This window comes from Dermacentor albipictus, chromosome 5, assembly GCF_038994185.2.
Source record: "Dermacentor albipictus isolate Rhodes 1998 colony chromosome 5, USDA_Dalb.pri_finalv2, whole genome shotgun sequence".
Taxonomy (NCBI): Eukaryota; Metazoa; Arthropoda; class Arachnida; order Ixodida; family Ixodidae; genus Dermacentor; species Dermacentor albipictus.
The window spans coordinates 121,488,112-121,510,745 of record NC_091825.1 but is presented as its reverse complement, the minus strand read 5'-3'; the positions used below and the strand labels follow the sequence as shown (position 1 = coordinate 121,510,745).

At 49.0% G+C, this 22,634-nt stretch overlaps 1 protein-coding gene across 1 annotated transcript in view; it reads left to right on the top strand.

Moving 5' to 3' along the window:
* Nucleotides 1-22,304, top strand: part of LOC135911618 (adult-specific rigid cuticular protein 15.7-like) — a 112,936-nt gene extending 90,632 nt beyond the window's left edge. Inside the window, exon 5 of the mRNA XM_065443946.1 lies at nt 21,905-22,304. Coding sequence (XP_065300018.1) covers nt 21,905-22,139 — 235 coding nt within the window. The 3' untranslated portion in view covers nt 22,140-22,304. The remainder of the gene's footprint in view (nt 1-21,904) is intronic.
* Nucleotides 22,305-22,634: the final 330 nt, after the last annotated feature.

Here is a 22,634-nt window from a genome sequence, read left to right as displayed (position 1 = left end):
ACGTACAGTCTTCGTCCAAATTTTCGAAGTCACTGTACGTGATTTACCGCGCCTGTGAAGGTAGGTGGCGGCTGCCGGACGGCGGCCCTCGTGTAACTAAACTCTGCTGCTCTCAGGCCCGCATGCTGAGAGGGGTAACTATCTATAGGAGACAGGACACTACCATGACAAGATAACTCAAATTTCATTCACTTGTTCATTAATAAATCCGAAAGCAAGATACACACGAGGAAGTCCCGAAGCATCAGGCTTTGCGGGTGGCATATATGACCGTTTCTTTTTTTCTTTTTTTGACAGTAAGGTGTAGCATTGATATTTTTACATTACGTTGGTACATTGCAAGTTATCATAACGATGGATTTGAAGCACACTCTCTCATTAAAGGCTACTGTTGCGATATCATTCTTGTAGAGCACTTGCCTCCCAGCCCTTGCGTTCACGGGCCCTGTTGAGGCAGTGGTGCCTCAACAGGGCCCGTGTGAAACCTACGCGTTTTACTACATCATACCTACGTTACGAAACATTTGTGCTCATAGCGCACATCTGTAGCCATTGTCACTATTTTGTTACATATACATTTTGCGCAATTTATAGCGACTGACATTTAGGCTTTTTTCACAGCCATGCTACATCTATCATTTGCGATTCATTTTTCCATGTCGGACACACTTCGCCTAGGACTCATCACCACGTGCATGGCGCCATCTTTAACCATATCTGGCCTTCGCACAAAAAAAAAAAAAGCACAGGCTTGCGCGGCACAAGCAGCACAGTCACAGCGTAAGCTTGAGGAGCGGCTCCGTGGGGGCTACATTTTCAGCAGCACGCACTGGAGGTTCTTCGCAATGAGGTCTCTTCGCGTCGTCTTCACGAGAGTGAGTGACTGAGTGAAAACCTTATTGAAAATAAATAAAGTAAGCCACGATGTTTGGGGCCCCTAAAACGATCTGAACTGTTCGCCCGGCGTCGACGGCGAGCTGCGAATTGTGCTGACCTCTGCACAGCGGTCTGTTGAGCCCGACGTTGCCTGGTTGCAGCTGCGCACGTAGCTCTACGATTCACTTCTTCAGCAGCGGTTCGTACCTTGCGAGGAGGCGCCATAACGTGTACCGAAGAGTAAACAGACGTAGGTATCCAGACCGCGGGGCACACATGTCACACACCTTGACACGTGGCACGATACGATATTGTTGATAATGATGATCATTTATTGCCACGCCCTTTGAAACAGGGCGGTGACAAATAGTCGCCTAGCCTGATCGAGTTACTCAGGTCCAGCTACATGCAACATCCAAATGGTACTTGCAACTGCTACTTGCAACTGCTACGTGTCCGGACATTTGGTGGAATACAACGCAACTACAATTCAGAGTTTGCACATATACTAAATCGTGACGCGCATGTCACATCGTGTGGTGAGTGGCATGATACGATGCGAATGATGATGATGATTTATTGGCATACCATTTGAAACCGGGTGGCAACAAGCAGACACCTTGCCTGCTTCATTTAATCAGGTATTCTATGTGTGTTTTTTTCATTCTACCAGTTTTGTATACACCTCCTTAATCTTCTTTTTCCTTCTCGAGACTTCTCTGTCTACCTTTTACCGTTACCTAGGCAAATGCTCCATGACGTGCCACATGGTGCAGTAATATGTAACAGCAATGCAAAGTGTGAGCGTTTCGACGCTACGTGGCGCCACATCGCGTTTCTTCTCGCACGCTGGGACGCATGTGTAGGGCATGTTTCCGCAGCTAGCTAGCAAGCGCTGGCGTGGCTCAGCGGTAGGGTAACTGACTCCAGCGCAGGGCGCACGGGTTCGAGCTTAGCGAGAACTGGGTATTTTATTTTTTTCTAATTCCTGGCGATAGCTGTGACGGACACTGGCGGTGGCGGCGGACAGCATCGCCAATCGAAACGGCCATTGGAATGAGCCCATGACAGCTTACGCTGTTAAAGCGACAACATTATCAAGCTTTTAGTGTAACTGACTTTTCTGACATTTGAAGTGTCAGACACTTCTACAGCAGTCCTGCCTTAAAATTTGTCCTGTCTCTTGCCTGTCTGTTTGGTCTGTTTTAAAACGTCTTTCTCGTGCTCTTTTGATAGTTGCTTATATGCCTTCCGCCCGAAGGCAATTAGAAGCGGTTTCATAAGATATGAGAGTGATGCGGGATTGACGCTACTCTACTGCCCGCCCTGGTGGTGCTGGAGTATACCTTCTCTGCACAAAGGCACAAAGGACATGAATCCGGGATCCCGAATGCTTAATTTAACTGAAGGGTGTTGGACCCTAATTTAGTATAGGTCTGAAGATCATTCTTCGGAGGTACGTCGTCGCCAGAACACTCCGCTGTTCCTGTTCAAAAATGAGGCTTGTATATTCACGTTCTTCAGCGCTGCGAAGCAGCATGGTTTAAACACTACTCCCAAGCAATAACAGGCTGCATGACATCATTTCTAATAAAGGACTCAGAAAATTAATAATTTCAGGAAATTAATAAGGAAGTGTGTCCTTAATGAAGTAAGATGGTCTTGTGGTAGTCCTTACCTACCTTATATGGCATCCTGAGACAAACGAAGAGTGAGACAAGTGAGACAAACGAAGAGGGACACCTAGGAATATTAAAGTCTACAGATCGTCTATGAAGAGCTTTTGGACTTAATTAAGACTTTGCAATCTTTGTCGACTAATGTCTACAGACTCTCTAGCAAACAACCTATTTACCGATTCCACTTGTTAACAACTTTTCTCCGTAGACGGTGTATAAACTTTGCATGGCCAAAGCGATGAGTCTGTAGAGAGAGAGAAGAATACAGGAAGGCAGGGATGTTAACCAGTCAATAGTCTGGTTGGCTACCCTACACTGGGGGAAGGGAGAAGGGGAAGAGAAAGAAGGGAGAGAGAAGGTGTAGGTACGGGTACGGACAGCACTTCAGTTAAAGTCGCTCGAGCAAACCAGAAGTTCTGAGAAAACACAAAAGTGCCTTCACTGCCTTCTGAGCCGATGATCGGTCGGGACGGTGCTCTAATATTGTCTGTTCACTCAGAGGACGATCGTCTAGTTTCCTCAATGTGTCGGACAAATACTGTCTTTGGGCTTGAAATTGAGGACAATGGCACAATATGTGGTCAATGTTCTCCTCGCATGCGCAAACATCACATGCAGGACTATCAGCCATTCCAATTAGTGCTGAGTAGGCATTCGTGAAGGCCATGAGTCTGTAGAAAAGTGAAGTGCTCTTCAAGAACTTTACAGAACTATGCGCGAGCTCACGATTTTTTTTCCCACTCTTAACGGTAGTCCTAGCCAACGGATGACCTTACGCGTCTCTTTTCTGCGGATTTTCCTTCCGTGGAAATGCGGCCGTGGTGTCGAACCGGCGACCTCGTTCTCAGCAACAGAAATCCCGCTGAGCCTTCATGGCGTTCCTTCTGTCTGTCTCTCTCTCCCTCTTCTTCCTTATTCTTCAAACAGAAATATTTCTTTCTGTGGGGCAACAAGTGAGGCCGGACGCGCATTGTACACAGTTCCTTATTTCTCTCAGTCTACAGGCACGCCTTCGACAGCTCACAATGAAAGTTACGCGGCCTTGAACGTGTGAGTCCAGAAAGCAACGGGGGACTTCGTGAGTGTCGCTCGTCCGTTCATTCTGGCTCGCCGCCGAACGCGCAGCTCCACTTCCAACGAACCGCGCCGCCTCGCACGACGAATTCTTGCAGCGTGAGCACCACACGCACACGCGCATTCAAATTATAACGCAGGCTCTATGCATCGCGGGCGCTTCGCAACTAGGCTTCCCGGCTAGCGGACACGCACAGTCTTTAGCGGGAGGAAAGCAAAACGAAGTTTCCAGATGGAAGCAGCACCAGGGCGACCGCGCCGCGTCGTTTATAATCATGCGCATACAAGAGTGCTCGGCCTGTATGCGTGCGCATCCGGTGAAGGAAATAGAAAAAGAAAGGGGTAGTGTAGCCTCTTTGATTCGCCTCTCAACGCCTCGCGGTGTACGAGTGCGCGCGCAGTGATTTGGATACGCGAGAAGCCCGTGCCGGCACAATGGGGCCGTCCAGAATCGATGGCGATTCCGTCCGGCGGACGTGCAGGCCCGGCGGTCGCAAACCAAAACCCCGGAAACAATGACCAGCACACGCTCGCCGCCGACTAGTATGCATGCGTGTTCGTTTGCCGCGTGCTCGAGTCGTGATTCGCCTCTGAAATGCGCGAGCCGCGCGTGCGTCGGACCTCTCTCTGTGTGCTTTTCCGTCCTTGGAGTTTGTTTTGCCGCGTGTAATGTACCGCTGCGTGCGTCACGCTGAGTGGAGACACCTGGTGGTGCTCCGGCAAAGTTAACCCTTTCTTTTGCTCGTCTCTCTTCTTTTCCTTTCAAACTTTTCGGCTGTTTTCTGAGCAAGGCTTCATATTTGTAGTGCTATAGAGGGTTATCAGGTGCTACAGTATCTGTTCGCCTGCGCTTCCAATATGTCTGTTCAGGCACCAGTACATGGATACAGTGGCGTAGCAACATGGGGGGCCGGGGGGCCGTGGGCCCCGGGTGCAAGGGGCCAGTGAGGGGGGGGGGGTGTCATATAACGTCTGAAGACACCCCTCTTTCCGCCGGCTACACCCGGGGAGAGGAGTGACAGAAGACCTATGGGCCCCGGGTGCCAGACGACCTAGCTACGCCACTGCATAGATTCGCCTGAACTTGGACGATCTTATGACCACATTTTTTTTTTTTTCGCGAGTAGGAGTGCTACAGCAGTACGGAAACGTAGCTATTGAACGAGCTGCCTCTAACTTTCTTTCCGTGCCACTTTACAGCGCTGCCCATTGCAGAAGATGACGCACGTACTAGCCCAGCGATTCGCTGTTGTTGGGATAAGAATCGCGTCTTTCGTTTGGTGATCCATTTCCTACCGTTCGATGCTTTTAAGAACATTGCAAAACAAAGAGGCGATTGCACGGCGTCTAATGAATAACGACACATGGTAAATACCTTACAAAACCGTCAGCTAGATTTAGCTGCATATAGGTATATTCTACAGCGTCGGGAGTTATCCCCGCTATGAAAATTGCTTATAGTGAAGCGAACTATCTGTGAAGGTAAAAAAATGTTTGATTGACACTAAAGACACAGTGCGAAAGCAACCACGCAACGCAACTGAAGTGCCATTCTGCGCACTGCCGAAATGGCCGTCTTGTCGGCTCTGATTGGCACAGAGGGATGCCACGTGATACGGCCTCTCCGATTGGCTCGGAACGCCGCCATTGCAGAATTTGACGATATGGCGGAATTTGAAATTCGCCGTTATAGCACCCCCGACCCACGAAGCACAAAGAAATGATGTGCAAGGCGCTTTTCTCGACAAAAGCTTCCCGAATTCACAGACAAATCTATGCGCTGCCTTTACCTGTGGACTTACAAGGTGGCGCTGATTGACTGCGTTCACTGTGTGACTCAGGATTGTACGGTGCACTGCATCACAGTAGGAACGCCTTTGCGGGCTGCGTGACAGTGCGTGACAGTTTGTGTGTACGTGCGTGTGTGTGTAGTTTCCTTTTTTTTTTAATCCTTCTCCCTGTCACCTATCGCATCCCCTTTCCCCTCCCCCAGTACAGGGTAGCCAACCGGTGATAACCTCTGGTTAACCTCCCTGTCTTTCCTTTGCCTTTCTCTCTCTCTCTCTCTCTCTGATCGACTGCAGCACCAAAAGTCGCGTTTAGTGGTCGCAGTACGAAGCTGCTAAGAAATATTGGATCAGTTTAGACTGACAAATTACTTGCTGGAAACGTTCGTTGCATTTGCATTCGTTTGGCGGCGAGAAACGCTGGTCTTCTTTGGTGCGAAAGGCTGTCGGTATAGAAAGAAGGTGCGGTCACATCAACCTCGTTTGACCCGATGGTGAATTTAATACTTATAATATTTCATTTGCATACCTGCTCAGCATTATGAGGCTTGCTTGGTGTTGTTTACTGGTTTTTGGCGAGTAGAATTCAATTGCTTCTGCACATAATAATGCATTTCAATTTTGCTGTTTTTTTCCCACCCCGGTGATAACCTAATAGCTCCGAAATTCGCTAACAGTATTAATAAATGTAATGAAATGAAATGAATGGAAGTGTGTCCCACTTGTGTCGCCAGTTTGCGTTCCCTCTTACAACTTACGGTGACGTAACTGACCAGAACGCACTGTAACCGTAACTACATGGAAGTGCGACGGGTAACATAGCTCTTTAGCCGGTTTACAAGCATGGAGTAATCGTAAGTGTATACGTTTTGGAGCCTGAATTGAGCCACGGTTACAAATGCAGGTGCACGAACCTGGAAACGGAACAACGCATAGGAGTAGCTTCGAGAACGGCTCGCGGTTGAGTGTATGCGGATAGTAACGTGGCGCGACGCCTCGCTCGATTGCGACAAATTTACGAACTCCACAGACTCGACGCGCCAGCCTGCGTAATACCAATGTACAACGCCTCTCTCTGCAGGAAACTTTGCACCGACTAGACTTACGACCTTTCACCGAGTCAAAGATACTCGGACCGTGGCCACACCCGTCACTGGCACGAAAAGCGAATCGTGCATTACTGCAATACTTGAGGTACACCGGTTTAAGAGACCGTTTATAGTGTCCCTGTGCATAGTGTCCCTCCCACACGTACTCTGTGCTTACTCTCTCCCTTTCTTCTTCTTCCTATTCCCCTTTCCCCCACCCCCAGTGTAGGGTAGCAAACCGGATACTCTTCTGGTTGACCTCCCTGCCTTTCCTGTCCTTGCTTTCTCTCTTTCTCTTTAAAGCGAAGCGGTTGGGTACTCGGTGCACTGTATTCAAAAAAAAAAAAACGAGTTCCAATGCCGCATAATCAGAGATGTGCGGCCGCAGTCTTTGCGCTCTCGGTATCGGGAGCGCAAAGGGAGAGGTACTCTGTGCTTACTCTCTCCCTTCCTTCTTCTTTCTATTCCCCTTCCCCCCACCCCCAGTGTAGGGTAGCAAACCGGATACTCTTCTGGTTGACCTCCCTACCTTTCCTGTCCTTGCTTTCTCTGACCACCGCATGCATGGTCAGTCTTCTGTGATTCCAAGGCAGCCCTACAGAGTGTACTCTCAGCACTGCGCCATGGATCACATGAACAGCTCGTCGCAGAGATCAGAGAAGTACACCATCGCATAGTTGACGAAGGACACGACATCATATATCAGTGGTTGCCTAGTCACTGTGGCATACACGGCAATGATCGAGCAGACGCAGCTGCCCGATCTGCCCATGACGGCGTCAGGTGCGTTGCCATTCCTCTTTCGAGAGCCGACGCAGCGAAAAAACTTGCCGTACTGGCAAACGACCTGACATTAGCTCAGTGGAATTCATCCGATTTCACAAGTGCACGACTTCATACCCTGGACCCTACTTTACAACTCCGTATTCCGCCCGAACTTCCACGACGCGACTGTACCCTTCTAGTTCGTCTGTGGCTTGGAGTAGCATTTTCAAATGCGTACTCCTTTCTTATCGGAATGTCCGACAACCCACTTTGTGACTTCTGCGGGTGCAATGAAACAATCGCGCACCTTCTTTGTGAGTGCTCTCGTTTCAACCCGCAAAGAGCAGTCCTCTCAGCCACCCTAGACAAACTGGACAAGCGCCCACTGTCAGAAAACAAGATCCTTGGACACTGGCCTACGCGAACATCAGCGCGATCGGCTATGAAGGCGCTGCTGCGGTATTTAAAAGACACTGGACTTTCTGACAGATTGTGATTTCACTGTGTGACTCAGGATTGTACGGTGCACTGCATCACAGTAGGAACGCCTTTGCGGGCTGCGTGACAGTGCCCACAGAAACAGTTTGTGTGTACGTGCGTGTGTGTGTAGTTTCCTTTTTTTTTTTCAATCCTTCTCCCTCTCACCTATCGCTTCCCATTTCCCCTCCCCCAGTACAGGGTAGCCAACCGGAGATAATCTCTGGTTAACCTCCCTGTCTTTCCTTTGCCTTTCTCTCTCTCTCTCTCTCTCTCTCTCTCTCTCTCTCTCTCTCTCTCTCTCTCTCTCTCTCTCTCTCTCTCTCGGTATCGGGATGGGCCGCTTACGTGTCCGTTCTCTTCGCGAAACTTTACGAGCGCACCGTCGCGTGCTGCACTTTAATTACGGGCGCCGCGGCCGCATTCCGCGATTCACGACCCTCGGTCGGTGCTCTCGCGATATAATAATAATAAAAAAAAATTCTAAGCCCCGCGCTGTTTGCATGTTCGCGGCATGTTGACGGGCTTGCGTGCCTAGCTGCGAGTGTAGGAACACAAGGCGAAGGTAGAGAAAGAAAGGATAAATCGTAGACGACGATGCAAGCATTTGTATCGAAACGGTATCTCTGCGGTGTGTCGGAGGCGTATACGCTCACCTCCCACCGCGTTGCAAAGTGGGAGTGATTTATCCGACACCGCGTAAAGTGTGCGGCATCGCAAATGGCCTTGAGTCAGTCTTAGCGTATTCAGGTCACAGCGGAGGGGGTCATAATACCTTTCTGCTAATTCTGCGACTATGTCTCTCTCTCTCCACCCCCCCCCCCCCCGCCTTTACCGACTGCATAAGTTTTCGTGTCACATTACATAATTACGACTCAATTACAAACTCCAGCAATCCAGAGAAACACTGTCCTTCAGTTCAACACTGTGCAATGATATTGACTCGTGTAATTGTTTATCCTTTCCCGCGGGAAACGCATCTCACTCGCTGACAACTTACGGTTATCGCTAAGGGCTGTACGCGCCTGCATGATTTGGATCCTACCCGCATGTTATCGTTGATTCTGTCTGTTGTCTATTGTTTCGCCGAACCTTGTGTAATGAGACTGTCTACATGCGTGACGTGAATGGTGTCGTACTTTCTAGAAGTCACCCGAGCACCAGCGATTGCGCTGGAACCTTCGAAGAGTCGTGAATAAATAGCCGACGCGCTTGACCTGCAGGCCAGAATCAGAATTAATTATTGGAAGTTGGGTCACATTAGCCTATCTATATGGCTTTCATAGATTACGAAAAGGCATTTGATTCAGTAGAGATACCAGCAGTCATAGAGGCATTGCGTAATCAAGGAGTACAGACCGCTTACAAATACCTTGGAAAATATCTACAGAGATTCCACAGCTACCTTAATTTTACGCAAGAAAAGTAGGAAGATACCTGTAAAGAAAGGGGTCAGACAGGGAGACACAATCTCCCCTATGCTATTCACTGCCTGCTTCATCGGAAGAAGCATTCGAGCTATTAAACTGGGAAGGCTTAGGAGTAAGGATCGACGGCGAATATCTCAGCAACTTTTGGTTTGCCGATTACATTGTTCTATTCAGCAACACTGCAGACGAGTTACAACAAATGATTGGCGACCTTAACAGAGAGAGCCTAAGAGTAGGGTTGAAGATTAATATGCAGAAGACAAAGATAATGACGAATAGATTGGCAAGGGAACAAGAGTTCGAGATCACCAGTCAGCCTCTAGAGTCTGTGAAGGAGTACGTTTACCTAGGTCAACTAATCACAGGGAACTGGGATCATGAAAAGGAAATTCATAGAAGAATAAAAATGGGTTGGATCGGCATATGACAGACATTGTCAGTTTCTGACTGGAAGCTTATCATTATTATTGAAAAGTAAGGTGTGCAATCAGTGCATTTTACCGGTGCTGACATACGTGGCAGAGACGTGGAGATTGACAAAGAAGCTTGAGACCAAGTTAAGTACCGCGCAAAGAGCGATGGAACGAAGAATGCTAGCCATAACGTTAAGAGACAGAAAGAGCGGTTTGGATCAGAGAGCAAAGGGGTATAGCCGACATTCTAATTGACATTAAGAGAAAAAAATGGAGCTGGGCAGGTCATGTAATGCGCAGGTTTGATAGCCGTTGGACCACTAGGGTTACAGAATGCGTACCAAGGGAAGGGAAACGCAGTCGAGGACGACAGAAGGCTAGGTGGAGTGATGAAATTAGGAAATTCGCGGGCGCTAGTTGGAATCGGTTGTCGCAGGACAGGGCTAATTGGAGGTCAAAGGGAGAGGTCTTCGTCCTGCAGTGGACATAGAATAAGCTGATGATGTTGATGATGTTGTTGACGATGATGACAGGTATTTAGCATACAGAATGAGCTCCCATAGTCAAAGACTGCATCGGTACCTCCAGATTTCACGGTCGACGACTTGGGCTCGCCGCCTTCGTTGTACTTTTGCGTTACTTGTTTTTCTGAGCACAAGTTCACCCAATAACTGCGAGTTAAAACCACTCGCAGTTTGTGCGAATGCCTTCTTTTACCCGTCACTACGTCGCAATATGTATATTTTAAAGTCCTTCGTTAGGGAGTTTTACAAATATTTATTTTTATCGTTTTTTTAAAAGGCATCCTTGCAATTAGAGTTGCAAGATGTCTGCACGTGCCTATCCACAATGCCTGGCGGGAAAGGTTCAATTGGGCCACATCGCACAGGCTCTCTGTCGTGCATAGCGGTGAAAAAGGTGACGATGTTACTACATGCAGGCCTAATTGACTGGCAATCTCTCTCTCTCTCTCTCTCTCTTTGTTGTATTCGCTAATATGCCTTTCATATTCTGAGCCTTTCTTATAAACGTTATGTTGGTGAATGGACGTTCGGTCACTGAAGCCTGCGGAAGACGGTTATTGCAAGCACTTTATTAAGCGCTACGGAACTAGGTTTCTCCACTTCTTCGCAATAACATTTCCGTCGGCAACCCGAAACTTTCGCTTCGCTTTCGGTGTATTTCCACCTGCATTTCCGTGCGTGACCTTGCAAAAATGCAGTGCAAAATCAAATCGGTACACAGGGACTGCCGTACATATATTTCGTCTTAATTTCCTATTTCCGTTTGCAGACAGACCTTGTAGACGTTATGCGCGGAAATACATTGAAACGATACACAATTCCCTCGAACTTGGACACCTCTGGTCTTTCTCGCAGACCGCCGTACATACATTTCCGTCTATATTCCAATGGATTACCTTGTCAGTGTAATGCACGGAAGTACATGAAAACGATACGCAAGGCTTGTCGCGTGCATTTGGACGCCTCTCTTCGTTCTCAGAGACCGTTGCTTTTCCTTCCTGTGCGACCGCGTTGCGCCAAATTTTATGAGCAGCTCTGTCTGCGTGTCCTTCACTCGCTGGCCCACATCCGATCCGTCGCGCGCATTGTGTCGGCTTCCTTTACTCGAACCAATCGATACGCAAGCCGCCGAGGTACGTGAAAGCAGCCGTAATTCGCGCATGCTTGTGTCCTTGGCGCAAACCTTATGCGAAATTCCGCGGGCGGGCTTTCCCACACTTCTCCGCTGTGTACGACCAAGATGACCAACTTCTTCGCACTTCAAGCTGATCGAAGGTGTCAGTACGTATGTTCTGGCGAAGGCGGGGGCCATTCTTCCTTCAACGCCCCCCCCCCCCCCCCCTTCCGCGCCACCTCTGCAGATTCGACAGCACTTCGAGCTCGAGGTCGGCCATCTTGGTTGCGTCAATCTATACTTCTTTTCACAATAACCTGCCACTGGGTAGTGAAAGCCACGAAGCGTGCTCTGGGCAGACGACGCTCTGACGGGAAGTGACAGACGGTGGCGTGTAGGAGTACGTCTGTTCGCACGATTGCGATTGGCTTACAGCAGCTGTAGAAGCGCCATATTATTGCATAACAATGAATAGGTGTTTCTCAATCTACTTAGGCATCCAGGAAGTCGGTGCTGATTTGGAATTTCTGGCGGTTTGCACAGCGACGGGAACTGAACTTAAGTGCGGGCATCCTGTATTCAAGCTTCATTATCTAAGGCTTGGTTTGGTAAACTCTCTTCTTCAGGAAGCCCGAAAAGTGGCATTGTGTCAAATCAGAGTTGCGACAGTTCGCACCGAGGTTACAACACGGAGCGCTCTTAACGCATTATGTCCACCTAAAACGAGTCACGTGCGTCCACCTCAAATCCCATCGCTGTCTACCGTCTTCTGCCGGTCGTCTGCAAGACAGAAAGCTTTTGGTTTCGTTGCGCAATTCCCTTACTTATAAGGTTATTTTAGAAGTTATGAGATGGTCAGTTTCAGGAGTTCGTGTGTATGTACGGCAATGTTGGCCTATGGAATGTGAGTAAGTTTTAAGACTTTACACGAAATTCCACTGAGCTTGAAAACGAGCATTTCGGCTCTCCAGCTGAAATGTGAGTGTGAACGGAGAGATGTAAATGTTTCGATCTCGTGGTTCATACAGCGAAACTAAAGCTTGACTGCTTTCAATTGAATAAGGTGAAAAGTCAAATAGAGCAACTGTGTTATTATAGATGTGTATATAGTCAGTGTATATATAACAGTGTTTACAATGGTGTTATTATAGGAGTGTATATAGGGTGTGCGTGTGTGTGTGTTTCCGTGTGTGGCTGCACGAAATTTTAAAAATATGGCCTGTGACAGATAGCACAATTCTTAACCCTTGACATCAATTACTCAATTAGGCGGCCAGTACTTCTACAAGAAATCAATATGCCTGATTGAATAATTAACACAATTACGCTGATTAACTTTTAATTTCTTTATCGGCATATTTCTATCTAAGTATTGTGGCTAGTGACCATGCAATGCATATCCACTTGGAACCAATTCTGAGCATGGCACTGGTTTCGAGATATGCGCCGTCATATTTGCGGTAAAAGAAATGCGTTGTTCCTCTTAATTTTTCAAAGAAATCGTAGTTTTATTCGTTGAAGCACGAAAGCAACTGGAATGACAATGCATTTCGCCGGACACTTTAAAAATTCATATCTCCAAAATGGTGTAGTCCTGAAATTTCGTTCTTAGTGAACAGGCCTTGCGAACTCATCCGGCTACAATTCGTAAATTGACATATGTGCCATAAATGATTTAATTAAAATGTTTTTTTTTTTTATTGATATGATATAAGGAGATGTTGGCGCACAGTTCAAGGTGCCGGCTACTCATCTCTTGAGTGGCTTCGTCATACATCGTACAGGGTTAAAGGTTACATATCAATTAAAATGTTAATTAGTGTTGTTATTCTAATTGTTGAATTCAGCATCTTTATTTCCCGTGGAAGTAATGGCCACCTCATCAAGTAACAATATAGCTCAAACGTTAAATTCGCGCTACCTGCCACAAGCAATTTCTTAAAATTTGGTGCAGGGGCAAAAATAAAAATAAAAATAAACACGTGGTATAACTACGTCTTACGAACTGTTTTCTGTTATGGGAGAAGGAGGAACAAAGGTCCGTCCTTGATACAAAAAAAAAAAAAATTAGACAGGAGAGAAAGTCGGTCGTGTATTGAAATTCCGTGAAGAACTTGCATCAGAATCAACGTCGCGCTACCGAACGCCCGGCACGCCCGAGAGAGCCTTGTCCAAATTTTAGTTCGTCGCCGGAGAATAAAAGGAGAAACAAGGCTGACTAAAGGTACGCCCCTAGGGTTCTAACTGTCGAAATATCGATTGTCTGTGGCCGCGACAACCGTCGGCGGATGAGCGTTTTAATCTGCCACTGTCCGACTTTCGACATACCAGCCCACATCTCCTACACTGCACAACACGGTCTGCTTTGAAAGGGAACACTGCATCCGTATTCGGCAATCGAGTACAGCTGTTATCATACGCGAAGGCCTCCATATACTTCTGAAAGGATATCTGCACAGCTCGATATCAGCAGCTCGTTATCGTTTTTTTTTTTTGAAAATGTTCGAAGAACTGGGGAAGTTAAACCCACTAAATGAGCAGTTAAGCGCGCCCTTTAGGTGCGAGTCTTACTGTACACCCGGCCACAAAAGTTTACGGACCACAGAATCTCAGAAAACACTCAATTCCCGACCAGCTAGTAGCAATAGCCACTAAAATTGTATGCGGCAATGTTGTTAGCATATTCTAGTCGAGGTCGTTGATGCAAATACCAGGCTGCGTTGTGAGGTTACGGGGATATTCAGCTCTTTGTCAGATTTCATGGTCCGTAATATTTTGTGGCCGGGTGTACGTTGGCCTAATCGAAAACGGCACCTTTCAAAGAAGAGCACGTCGCACAGCCGCACCTTTAATCACAGCGGCGGCTGACGAAATAAGTGAAGTCTGTAGAAAAGCTTGAGCTTGGCCGATATATGCTTCGTGTGCTGCGCAGTGTGTGCAAAGTATTTTCCCGAGTGCTTGAAATTCTTGGTATTCTTCGCTTTAGCCTTCTTTTATGCTCGCGCACCATCGTAGCTAAGCAGACGTATGGCTAGTGTTCGTAATCAAAAGACTAGAATTACTATGTAACGAAAGCAACCACTCCACCCCCTCCCCCTACACCTGTTTAAACCCAACGTAATACCAAAGCTCCCAATTACTAGGGGGAGGAGGGGGGGACAAGCCTGTGCGGCAACGTATAAAGTCTACAGCCACTGCCGTTGGCGTGTCATCGGTGACTCGCTTCTTTTAACGAATTTCGAGTGTGATACTCTTCAATCTACCTCGTTCTAACTGCTTCTACAGTCTCGATGCCGAGCCCGCCGCGGTAGATTAGTCGCCATGGCGTTGCGCATGCTCAGCACGAGGTCGTGCGTTCGATCCCGACCTCGGGCTGCCGCATTTCGATGAAGGCAAAATTGGCGAAATGCACAAAATACGCTCGTGCTCTCAAATTTAGGTGCATGTTGAAGACACCCGGGTACGGTCGAATAAATTAATCCGGAATCCATTGTTACGGCGTGCCTCAGGTTCAGGTCGTGGAACCCCCCATCCGATTCGATGTCGAACTGCGCATTATTTATTTATTTATTTATTTATTTATTTATTTATTTATTTATTTATTTATTTACAAATACTGTAGGCCCTATTCGGGCCCAAGCAGGAGTGGGTACATACAACAACGTAAATTACAACTGCCAATTAGCAATTAAGAACACAACAAAACATGTACATACATCATTGTAACACTATACGTAACAGAAATAAACATGAACTTACAACAGTGCCTCACTCTCTCTCTAGGAGAAAGATTCATCAAGCCCAGTGATCGGCACCACTTCCTGCACTGGTCGTGTCGCACAAGTCATTCAAAGTCTGACACCTTTCTCTGAGCGAGAATAAGAAAAGAAAACGAAAAAGCAACGATGACAAATCGCAGCCCACACACACGCGATCCAGTTTCCGGTGCGCTACCGGTTATCGTGCACGATGGGGGCGTCATCACTACGAACCACAGCGTTAGCCTGACCAAACCTACACAGCAACCGTTCCCCACCACTGACCCCCATATAGCCGGTTCCGTACGCTCTCCTTGATGGGTTACGCCACGGACAGTGTTTCCTCGGGATAATTGCCGCGTTTTGTACTTTAACATGGACACGTAACGGTCAGGCTGTAGGGTAATTACCAAATATGCAAATATAGTTATTATGTCAAATACTATAGCTGGTATGATTTATGGTTAGTTTGGGAAACGTTGCGAGCAAGCCACGTATGTATACGCACGCAGAATACGGAAGCGCGGGTTTGGATAACAAAAGACCTTTCCGCATGGAGCTCGCAATCGCAGGCCACTCCAGTCTGCGCTTCCAGACCGCGGTGACCTCCATTCGCGTAAATACGGCACTCCATTTCCTCTCGTGCGCGCAGAACGCGCGTGGACCTCGATCGCGTCCGTTACACTGCGTGAAGCGATTCGCCGCAGAATGCGGATTGTAGGGCCGTGTGTGCGCGCATTCGGTAACTATGCGAGTGAACAACGAACTTCGCTATAGCGGAGTTAAGCTTTCTTCGACGTCGTTTCGCACAAAGACAAACGACCTCCAAATTTCAAAAGCTCCACTGGGCTTGCACTCCATGGGCTGCTTTGCGGTGCCGAATAGGCGTCACGCTTCGGATTTGCGCTATGGCCTCGGTGTTGGTATAGCTCTTGGTTTCAACCACACCTCACCTGTAATCAAACCATGCCTACCTAATCCGGTCTTGAAGGAAGAATAGGTGCCCTTAGGCTATCGGAGATGCGTGAAGGGAGTTTCGAGCGGTGAGAAAGACGTATAGTCCGGCCTGTTTCTTTTCGTTGCGTCATGCGTACAGTCACCAAAAGTAAGTGTTCGACCGCGAGACGCCGTGACGTGTTTGTAACGTCTGGGAAGTAGCAGCCTCGTGGCGCCTATATGACAAGTTCGATTTCGCCATAGCAGCCTCTTTGTTGAAATTTGTTCGGAGAACGAGAACTGTAGTTCGAAACACTTGAAGACTTCGATGTTATCGCTCACGACGAGAAGTTTAATCATGCCCCGACGACCAGAACGTCGTAGCGCGCGCGGTTTTTGCGAGCTCAGTGAGTTACGCGCATTGTCGTTACCCCGCAGACACGTGATTAAAGGTGACTCCGCGTCGCCGAGTGGTATAGTCGGGTTTTCGTTCAGATTCTAGTGTTGACTGCAAGCTCTTGAAGGCAGCCGAAGAGAACACTTGTGTCCAGCTTTCGGTGCGTTGAATCACCAGGAGTGACGCACCAGGTGACTGCCTCGAAACACCTCGGGTTGCTTTAATGTGAAATGCTGGAACTGACCCCCGCCGTGGTATACCTTAGTGGCTATGCATGGTGTGGCCCTTCCGAGTTCGAGGTAGCGAGTTCGTCTCCTGCAGCGGCGGCAGCATTTCGATGAGCGCGAGAGGCTGAAAAACGCGGATTTAGGTGCACGTTAAAGAACCCCAGGTTGTCGAAATCAATTCGGAGTCCCCGCACAAATGCGTGCCTTATAACCTGGTTTTGGCACGCAATACTCCAGAATTCATGATATTTAAAAGGCAGGAACCGACCTTCGAAGAGCACAACGGTGCGTAACCACTTACGTCAGTACCCTCATTCAAGTTTGATTGCAAATCGCTAGAACAATCAGTTATTCGCGTGTAATGCTTCAAAATTGATTAACTGCGGCCACCAGCGAACGAAATGTGTTCAGATTTCGATGGTTCTGCACTTGCAGATTACTACGGCTTTCCAAGGACACTTATTTCCGTACATACATTTCCGATTTCGTTTATGCCGTGAAGGACTCCTCTGTAGGAAAGCCGCTGTTACCAGAATGCCGAACAGAACCGATACCGGTTAAGGTGAGCCGAATCGGTATGTTTTCAGCATCTTGGAACCGAACCGGAACACTCTGGAGGAACTGCTTCGAATCGGTTCGACCTCTGGTTGAGCCCAGAGTCGCTTTTTATTTTTATTTTTTGCTGAAATGATAAGGTCTCGTGCAGACCACTGCGCCGATGGCAGTAGACGACGCTTCTACTGTGTCAAGTCGTCGCCCTGTGCGCACTGTAATCTCGCTAGCAGTCACGTGGCTTGCCGCGCTGACCTCGCGGACTGACCCGAGTGTAGGCATCGTCAGCTCGGGCTGCCTAGACAGAGCATCGCCGACATTGCATGCAGCTTCTATTCAGAGTGAAAGAGGATTGTATTTCTAGGAAGGCAGAGAGGTAGGCCTTAAGCCTGCGTGCTCAAGCCTATGTACTTAGCGATAGGAAAGGCGAAAAAAAAAAAGAAAGAACGACTGAGGGCGTGGGGGATGATGATAACAGGAATATTTGTGCGGTAAATGCCGGTCGTTAACGCAGCGGAAGACTTATCTGTTTTGAATTCAGTCCTGTGTTGGGAAGAAATCCTGTCACAGCCCGTACTGTTTGGGTATCACGTTTCTGGTAGCGCCAAGGAAGCAAAATAAGGTCGTCCGAAGATAAGCAAGTGTCTAGTCGCGTGTTGGGGGCCTGCGTGTCTTGCCGGCAGGGCACTTACACGTAACCGCTATGCTGCAATAACACAGTGCAGAAGATTGAGCAGTTTTATACAACTTAAGCTACGTACCGCTTCACAAGTATTCCAACTTGTGCGTTGGAAATTGCATAACTTTTTTTAATATACACGATTGCAAGGAAGGAGGAGGAGGGAAAGAGATAAGGAAAAGGCAGGGAGGTTAACCAGAATAACGTCCGGTTGGCTACCCTACACCGGGGGAATGGGAAAGGGGAAAACAAATATCACAGGTAGAGAGAGGAGGGAAGGAAAGAAGAAAATTGCGGCGAGAAATGATTGCAAAATAAAACAAAAATACGGTAGGACCAATTGGCATAGTTCGCACAATACTAAAAGCTTCCAGGTACCCGCAGCGATAAACGCGTCGCTTCCTTACCTAACGTGACGGGGACACAGAAATCTGCATAAAGATTTTTCCGACGACCCGTCACGGTCCCGCCTGACGTCACTGGTCGGAAGAAGATCGACCGTCGTGTGTACAACAATCCCTTTCTCGCCGTTGACCCGGCTGCCGCGCCCACCTACGGCGCCGTGTATCAGTCGGACACACGGAGCGAATGCGTTGACATTGTGACGCAATATTTTCGCATCACGCGCTCGCAGAGCCGCGCTCATAAGGCTGCAGCTTCTTGCAAGAGAGAGAGAGAGAGAGGGAAAAGAACGCGGCGTACGGGAAGAGACGATCACGCAAATCCCCGGGCGGAGGATATTACATATTCCCGACACAGGAGCTCGGCGTGCCCGTGAGCACGCAACGCGCTGTTGTTTGCTGTCGCGTGCTCGCCGACCGACCGATCCTGCGTCTCCTCCGTGTGCGAAAGTCGCTGCAGACGCGAGGCCTGCGTAATCGTCGCGAACGTGCGCCAGCGGTATACGCAGCGCTTTCTCGGCGTGGCGCTTAGGGTGTATAGCATGAGGTGGGGGAGAAAGTGGCGGGTATTGGAGGTAGTATAGGGGAAACGGGGTGAGGGGGGGGCGGAGGGGGCGGTGACATCTTGCTCGTGCGAGACGCGCGGTGTTTTCTTTTCAAAAAGACACGACGGGCCGGCGTTCTGCCTCCCCCCTCCCCACCTCTTTCAAAATTCGGAGGACGCTCGCGCGCGCCGGACCGCGAGAAGAGGAGACAGCTGATTCATCGTCGGGGTTCTCGACGCGAGTTCTGCATAATGCCATACAGCAGTGGCAGCTCCGGCCGGGTCCTCTCGCAGCAGTGCCAGTACGTACGCGCGCGGAGACACACAAAAGGGCCGGCCGTCGGCTACACAGAGCGCGTGACCGGAGTATTTGACGCGCCCGCTTCTTTTAAGGGCAGTAGGCTCACGAACGGAAGTGCAATCCCCCGCCTATGTGTGCCAGTCAATATGGTAAACAGTCGGTCGTGCTGCGCGCTTGGGGCGCGCGCGCGCGCGGCGAACCTCCTTTTCTCGCGTTCGGCGCGGACGCTGCCCGTAACTCTCTCTCTCTCTCTCTCTCTCTCTCTCTTTCGTGACCGGCGCTCAGGAGTAGCAGCAGCAGCAAACAACGCGAGCTCGAGCCGTGCGACTGGCGCGGAGCGGGGCCGCACTGTGACGCCGCTGTCAATCAAGGCCGCTGACGCGGCGCCGTGCGTGTGTGTGTGTGCACGGGACGGCAATGTCCCTTGTTGCTGCAGGCGGCCGTGCCGCGCAAGCCGGCCGGTGCTCCCCGCATTCCGAAGCGTGCGCACTGCTGTCGATCACGTCGATCGCTGCCTCCCCCCCACCCCACCCCCAACCCTCGGGCAAGCGAAGATATGTGTTCCTGTAGCACAACAGACGAGAGCGTCAATGACGGAGGCTCGACGCTAGATCTATACGCAGGGCCGATCGCAAGGAGCGTATTTCAGACGTATTCTCGGCGCCCTGCGGCTTCAGTGTGGGTGCGCTTCCAAACGGTGCACTTCGCACTCGGCGGGTGCGTGCCCTGCACTCCGTTGCGTGCACGGTGCTGTCACAGCGCTGGAGGTCCTTCTGTAATGTTCATGCTCTCGAGTAATATATAGGTAATATGTACAACAACCGGTAAGTGCGCGAATGACGAAGGCACGCTGCCACGTCCATATAGGGGACGTATTCTCGCCATATTCTCTTTCAGGCTTTTTTTTTCTTTTTTTTTCTCTCGGCGCCTGGTGTTGTCATTGTCTCCCACAGGACCTGCCCGGGGCCTTGGGCTTTAAAGACGGGGGAAAGGTGAATGAATCTGGAGCTAGTGGAAAATAGTCGAATACGACTGGCGAGTGGTGATTGTGCTGATGGCTGCTCTGCCCGAGTGCCGCTTTCCAGAGCGCAAAGCGCCCTGGTCCATTAGTTCACATTCGCGCAAAAAGCTAACGCTACACCTCCTTTCGCATTACACCTCCAGCGGGCTTTCAGGGAACACAAGATCTTGCGCGTATGCGTTAGGAAATCCTCTGTTCATCACTTCGTCAAGTAATCTCTACCTCTCTGCACTGGAGCACCGGCAGTATCAGATGCCATACTTCGCGTCGCCTGTCCTAATGCGGTTTCTTCTGAGGGGGTTCCGGCCTTGAAAACCCGCGCAGGACTGAGAGCCGAAAGGGCCTCCGGATTCTGAGTAGAATGGCATGGTTTCATTGCGGTCGAGCTCGTTAAAAGAAATATGACTCGTACGGCAAATTCCAGAGGGAGCCGTCAGCGCCGAGTATTTTCCTTTGAAAGAAAGTAGTATACTTGAACATTCCCTGGTTTGTTGACACGAACCGTGAATATTAAGCGCGGATGATTGCGCGATTGAACGATTGACTTATCGGTTGATTGGTTGGTCCAATAAATGTTTGCACATTGCCGAAGGCCTTTTGAGAGAAAAGGGATAACACGCACGGGTGATAATGAATAGCTTAACAAGCACATCTCATTATTAAACGCCCTGAGAGTCAGTTCAAAACTAGTATTTAGTGGGTCGGTAAGCCGGCTGGGTTTATTCAGGTAGTGTAGTCAGTGGGTGTATTGTAAGTGCCTGTAGATGACGCGCCTGGGCAGCGGAGTGTAAAAGGTGAGCTGCGTTTGGTCGTATACACATACGTGCGGCAATATTGGCACAAGGCCATCAGTGCGACCCCATTGTGGTTGATACGCAGCAGATAGGTTAAAAATGAAGGAGCTTCGTGACACCAGTTAAAACTTTGTCTCAGAGGGGTTGTTCATAGAATCTATCCATCCATTCATTCATCTAGCCGTCAAGAAAAAAATCTATAAACTGTTCAAATCCATCTTTATAAGGGTCATTCAACTGTAGAGGTTAATCTAGAAGTTAATCTAAGCGTGTCTTGGCGGGGCCGTTGCTCTGTATCCCCATCAGGCGCCAATTTGTTTTGTTCCCCGCAAACTTTGTTTCACTCACCACATTTCTTGCATCTTCAGAATCAGGAATTCGTACAGCCGCAGAACGTGTTAGAAATTTTCGATTCTCCGGTGAGATTTTTTTTTTAAGTTTACAGAATGTGGACTCAATCCGAGAAATCACTACAGGAACGTCACATATGAGAACTACGTTTGAGCTGTTTCGAGTTTAACGTACTTGGAAAGCACCTATCCAGCCGCTTGCAAAGTACTCGTTTGCCCGATGTAAAGCGTCGTGAAAAACAATGAGAGAAGTGAACCCGCGCTACATGATGACATACTGACACAGAGAGCGAACATTTAAACATTGGTATCGGCTGACAGAGACTGACGCGCCTGAAATCGTGAATTCTGAAAATTACACATCGGCACTTTTTTATACATTTCTATAAGCTTCCCACGAAGTCAGATGCACGCATTCCACCGTTTTTACGAAGCTTGGATAACATGAGTCACACCATCTTTTGAAACCTACTAGAAAGAGAGAGAGTGACAGAAAAGTTTAATGATACGAAATGCAGATAGGTCGGCCTGAGGTACATTCCTCTAGCCAGCTACTCTGTGCTGGGGTAAGGGGAAGAGGAGGTAAAGAAAACCTACTTAACTATAAGCCTAGCTATAAGCCTTAACTATAAGCCTATAAACTATAAGCCTGGTTCCATCACGCTCCGCTTTCATCTCGCCGCTTCCCTTCTAACCGCGTCGCACCGTCTTCCGCAGGTCTTCGGCCAGGCTGCCGTTCCCGTCGCGAGGGCCGTCGAGTAGCGCAGCTGCATCGGCAGCGGCGGCCGCGGCGTCTGCGGCCGCCGCCTCGGCGGCGACTTCGTACGTGCCGGTGTCAGTGGTGCTGCCGTCCCAGTCCGAGAGGCATACGGCGAGGACCATCACGGTACCGCCGGGACACAGGGCCATCATCGTGCCCATCGAGCAGGAGGACGACGCGGCCGGGAAATGAAGCGCCACTGACCTCCTCCTCCTCTGCATTCCCGTCATCGACATCTGGACAGCTTGAAGAACCCCGCCAACGGCAGTGACCGGCCCACTTCTTCTCGTTCTTTTCCCCCTTTTTCGTTCTGTTTGTAAATTTGCGTGTTTTAAGACCGAGTAATAAACCACGAAACGCTTCTCTCTCTCTATTTTTATTGCGCTAAGCAATTATGTGTTGACGCGTACGCAGGCATGCTTCGCGCGCCGTATGTTGGAAATAATCTGTGGCGGAAAGCAAAGGTTGAGGGCGAGCCGCGATGGCTGGTACCTCTATGCATACGCGCGCCCATATGGTGTAAGAGGTCGTACAATCTCTGTCTTGGAGACACTGCATAGTTGAAATGGTGAAGCGAGCGGCAGCACGGAACGTTTGTTTTGTGACATGCATGCGCGCTCTAATAATAATAATAATATTTGGGGTTTTACGTGCCAAAACCACTTTCTGATTATGAGGCACGCCGTA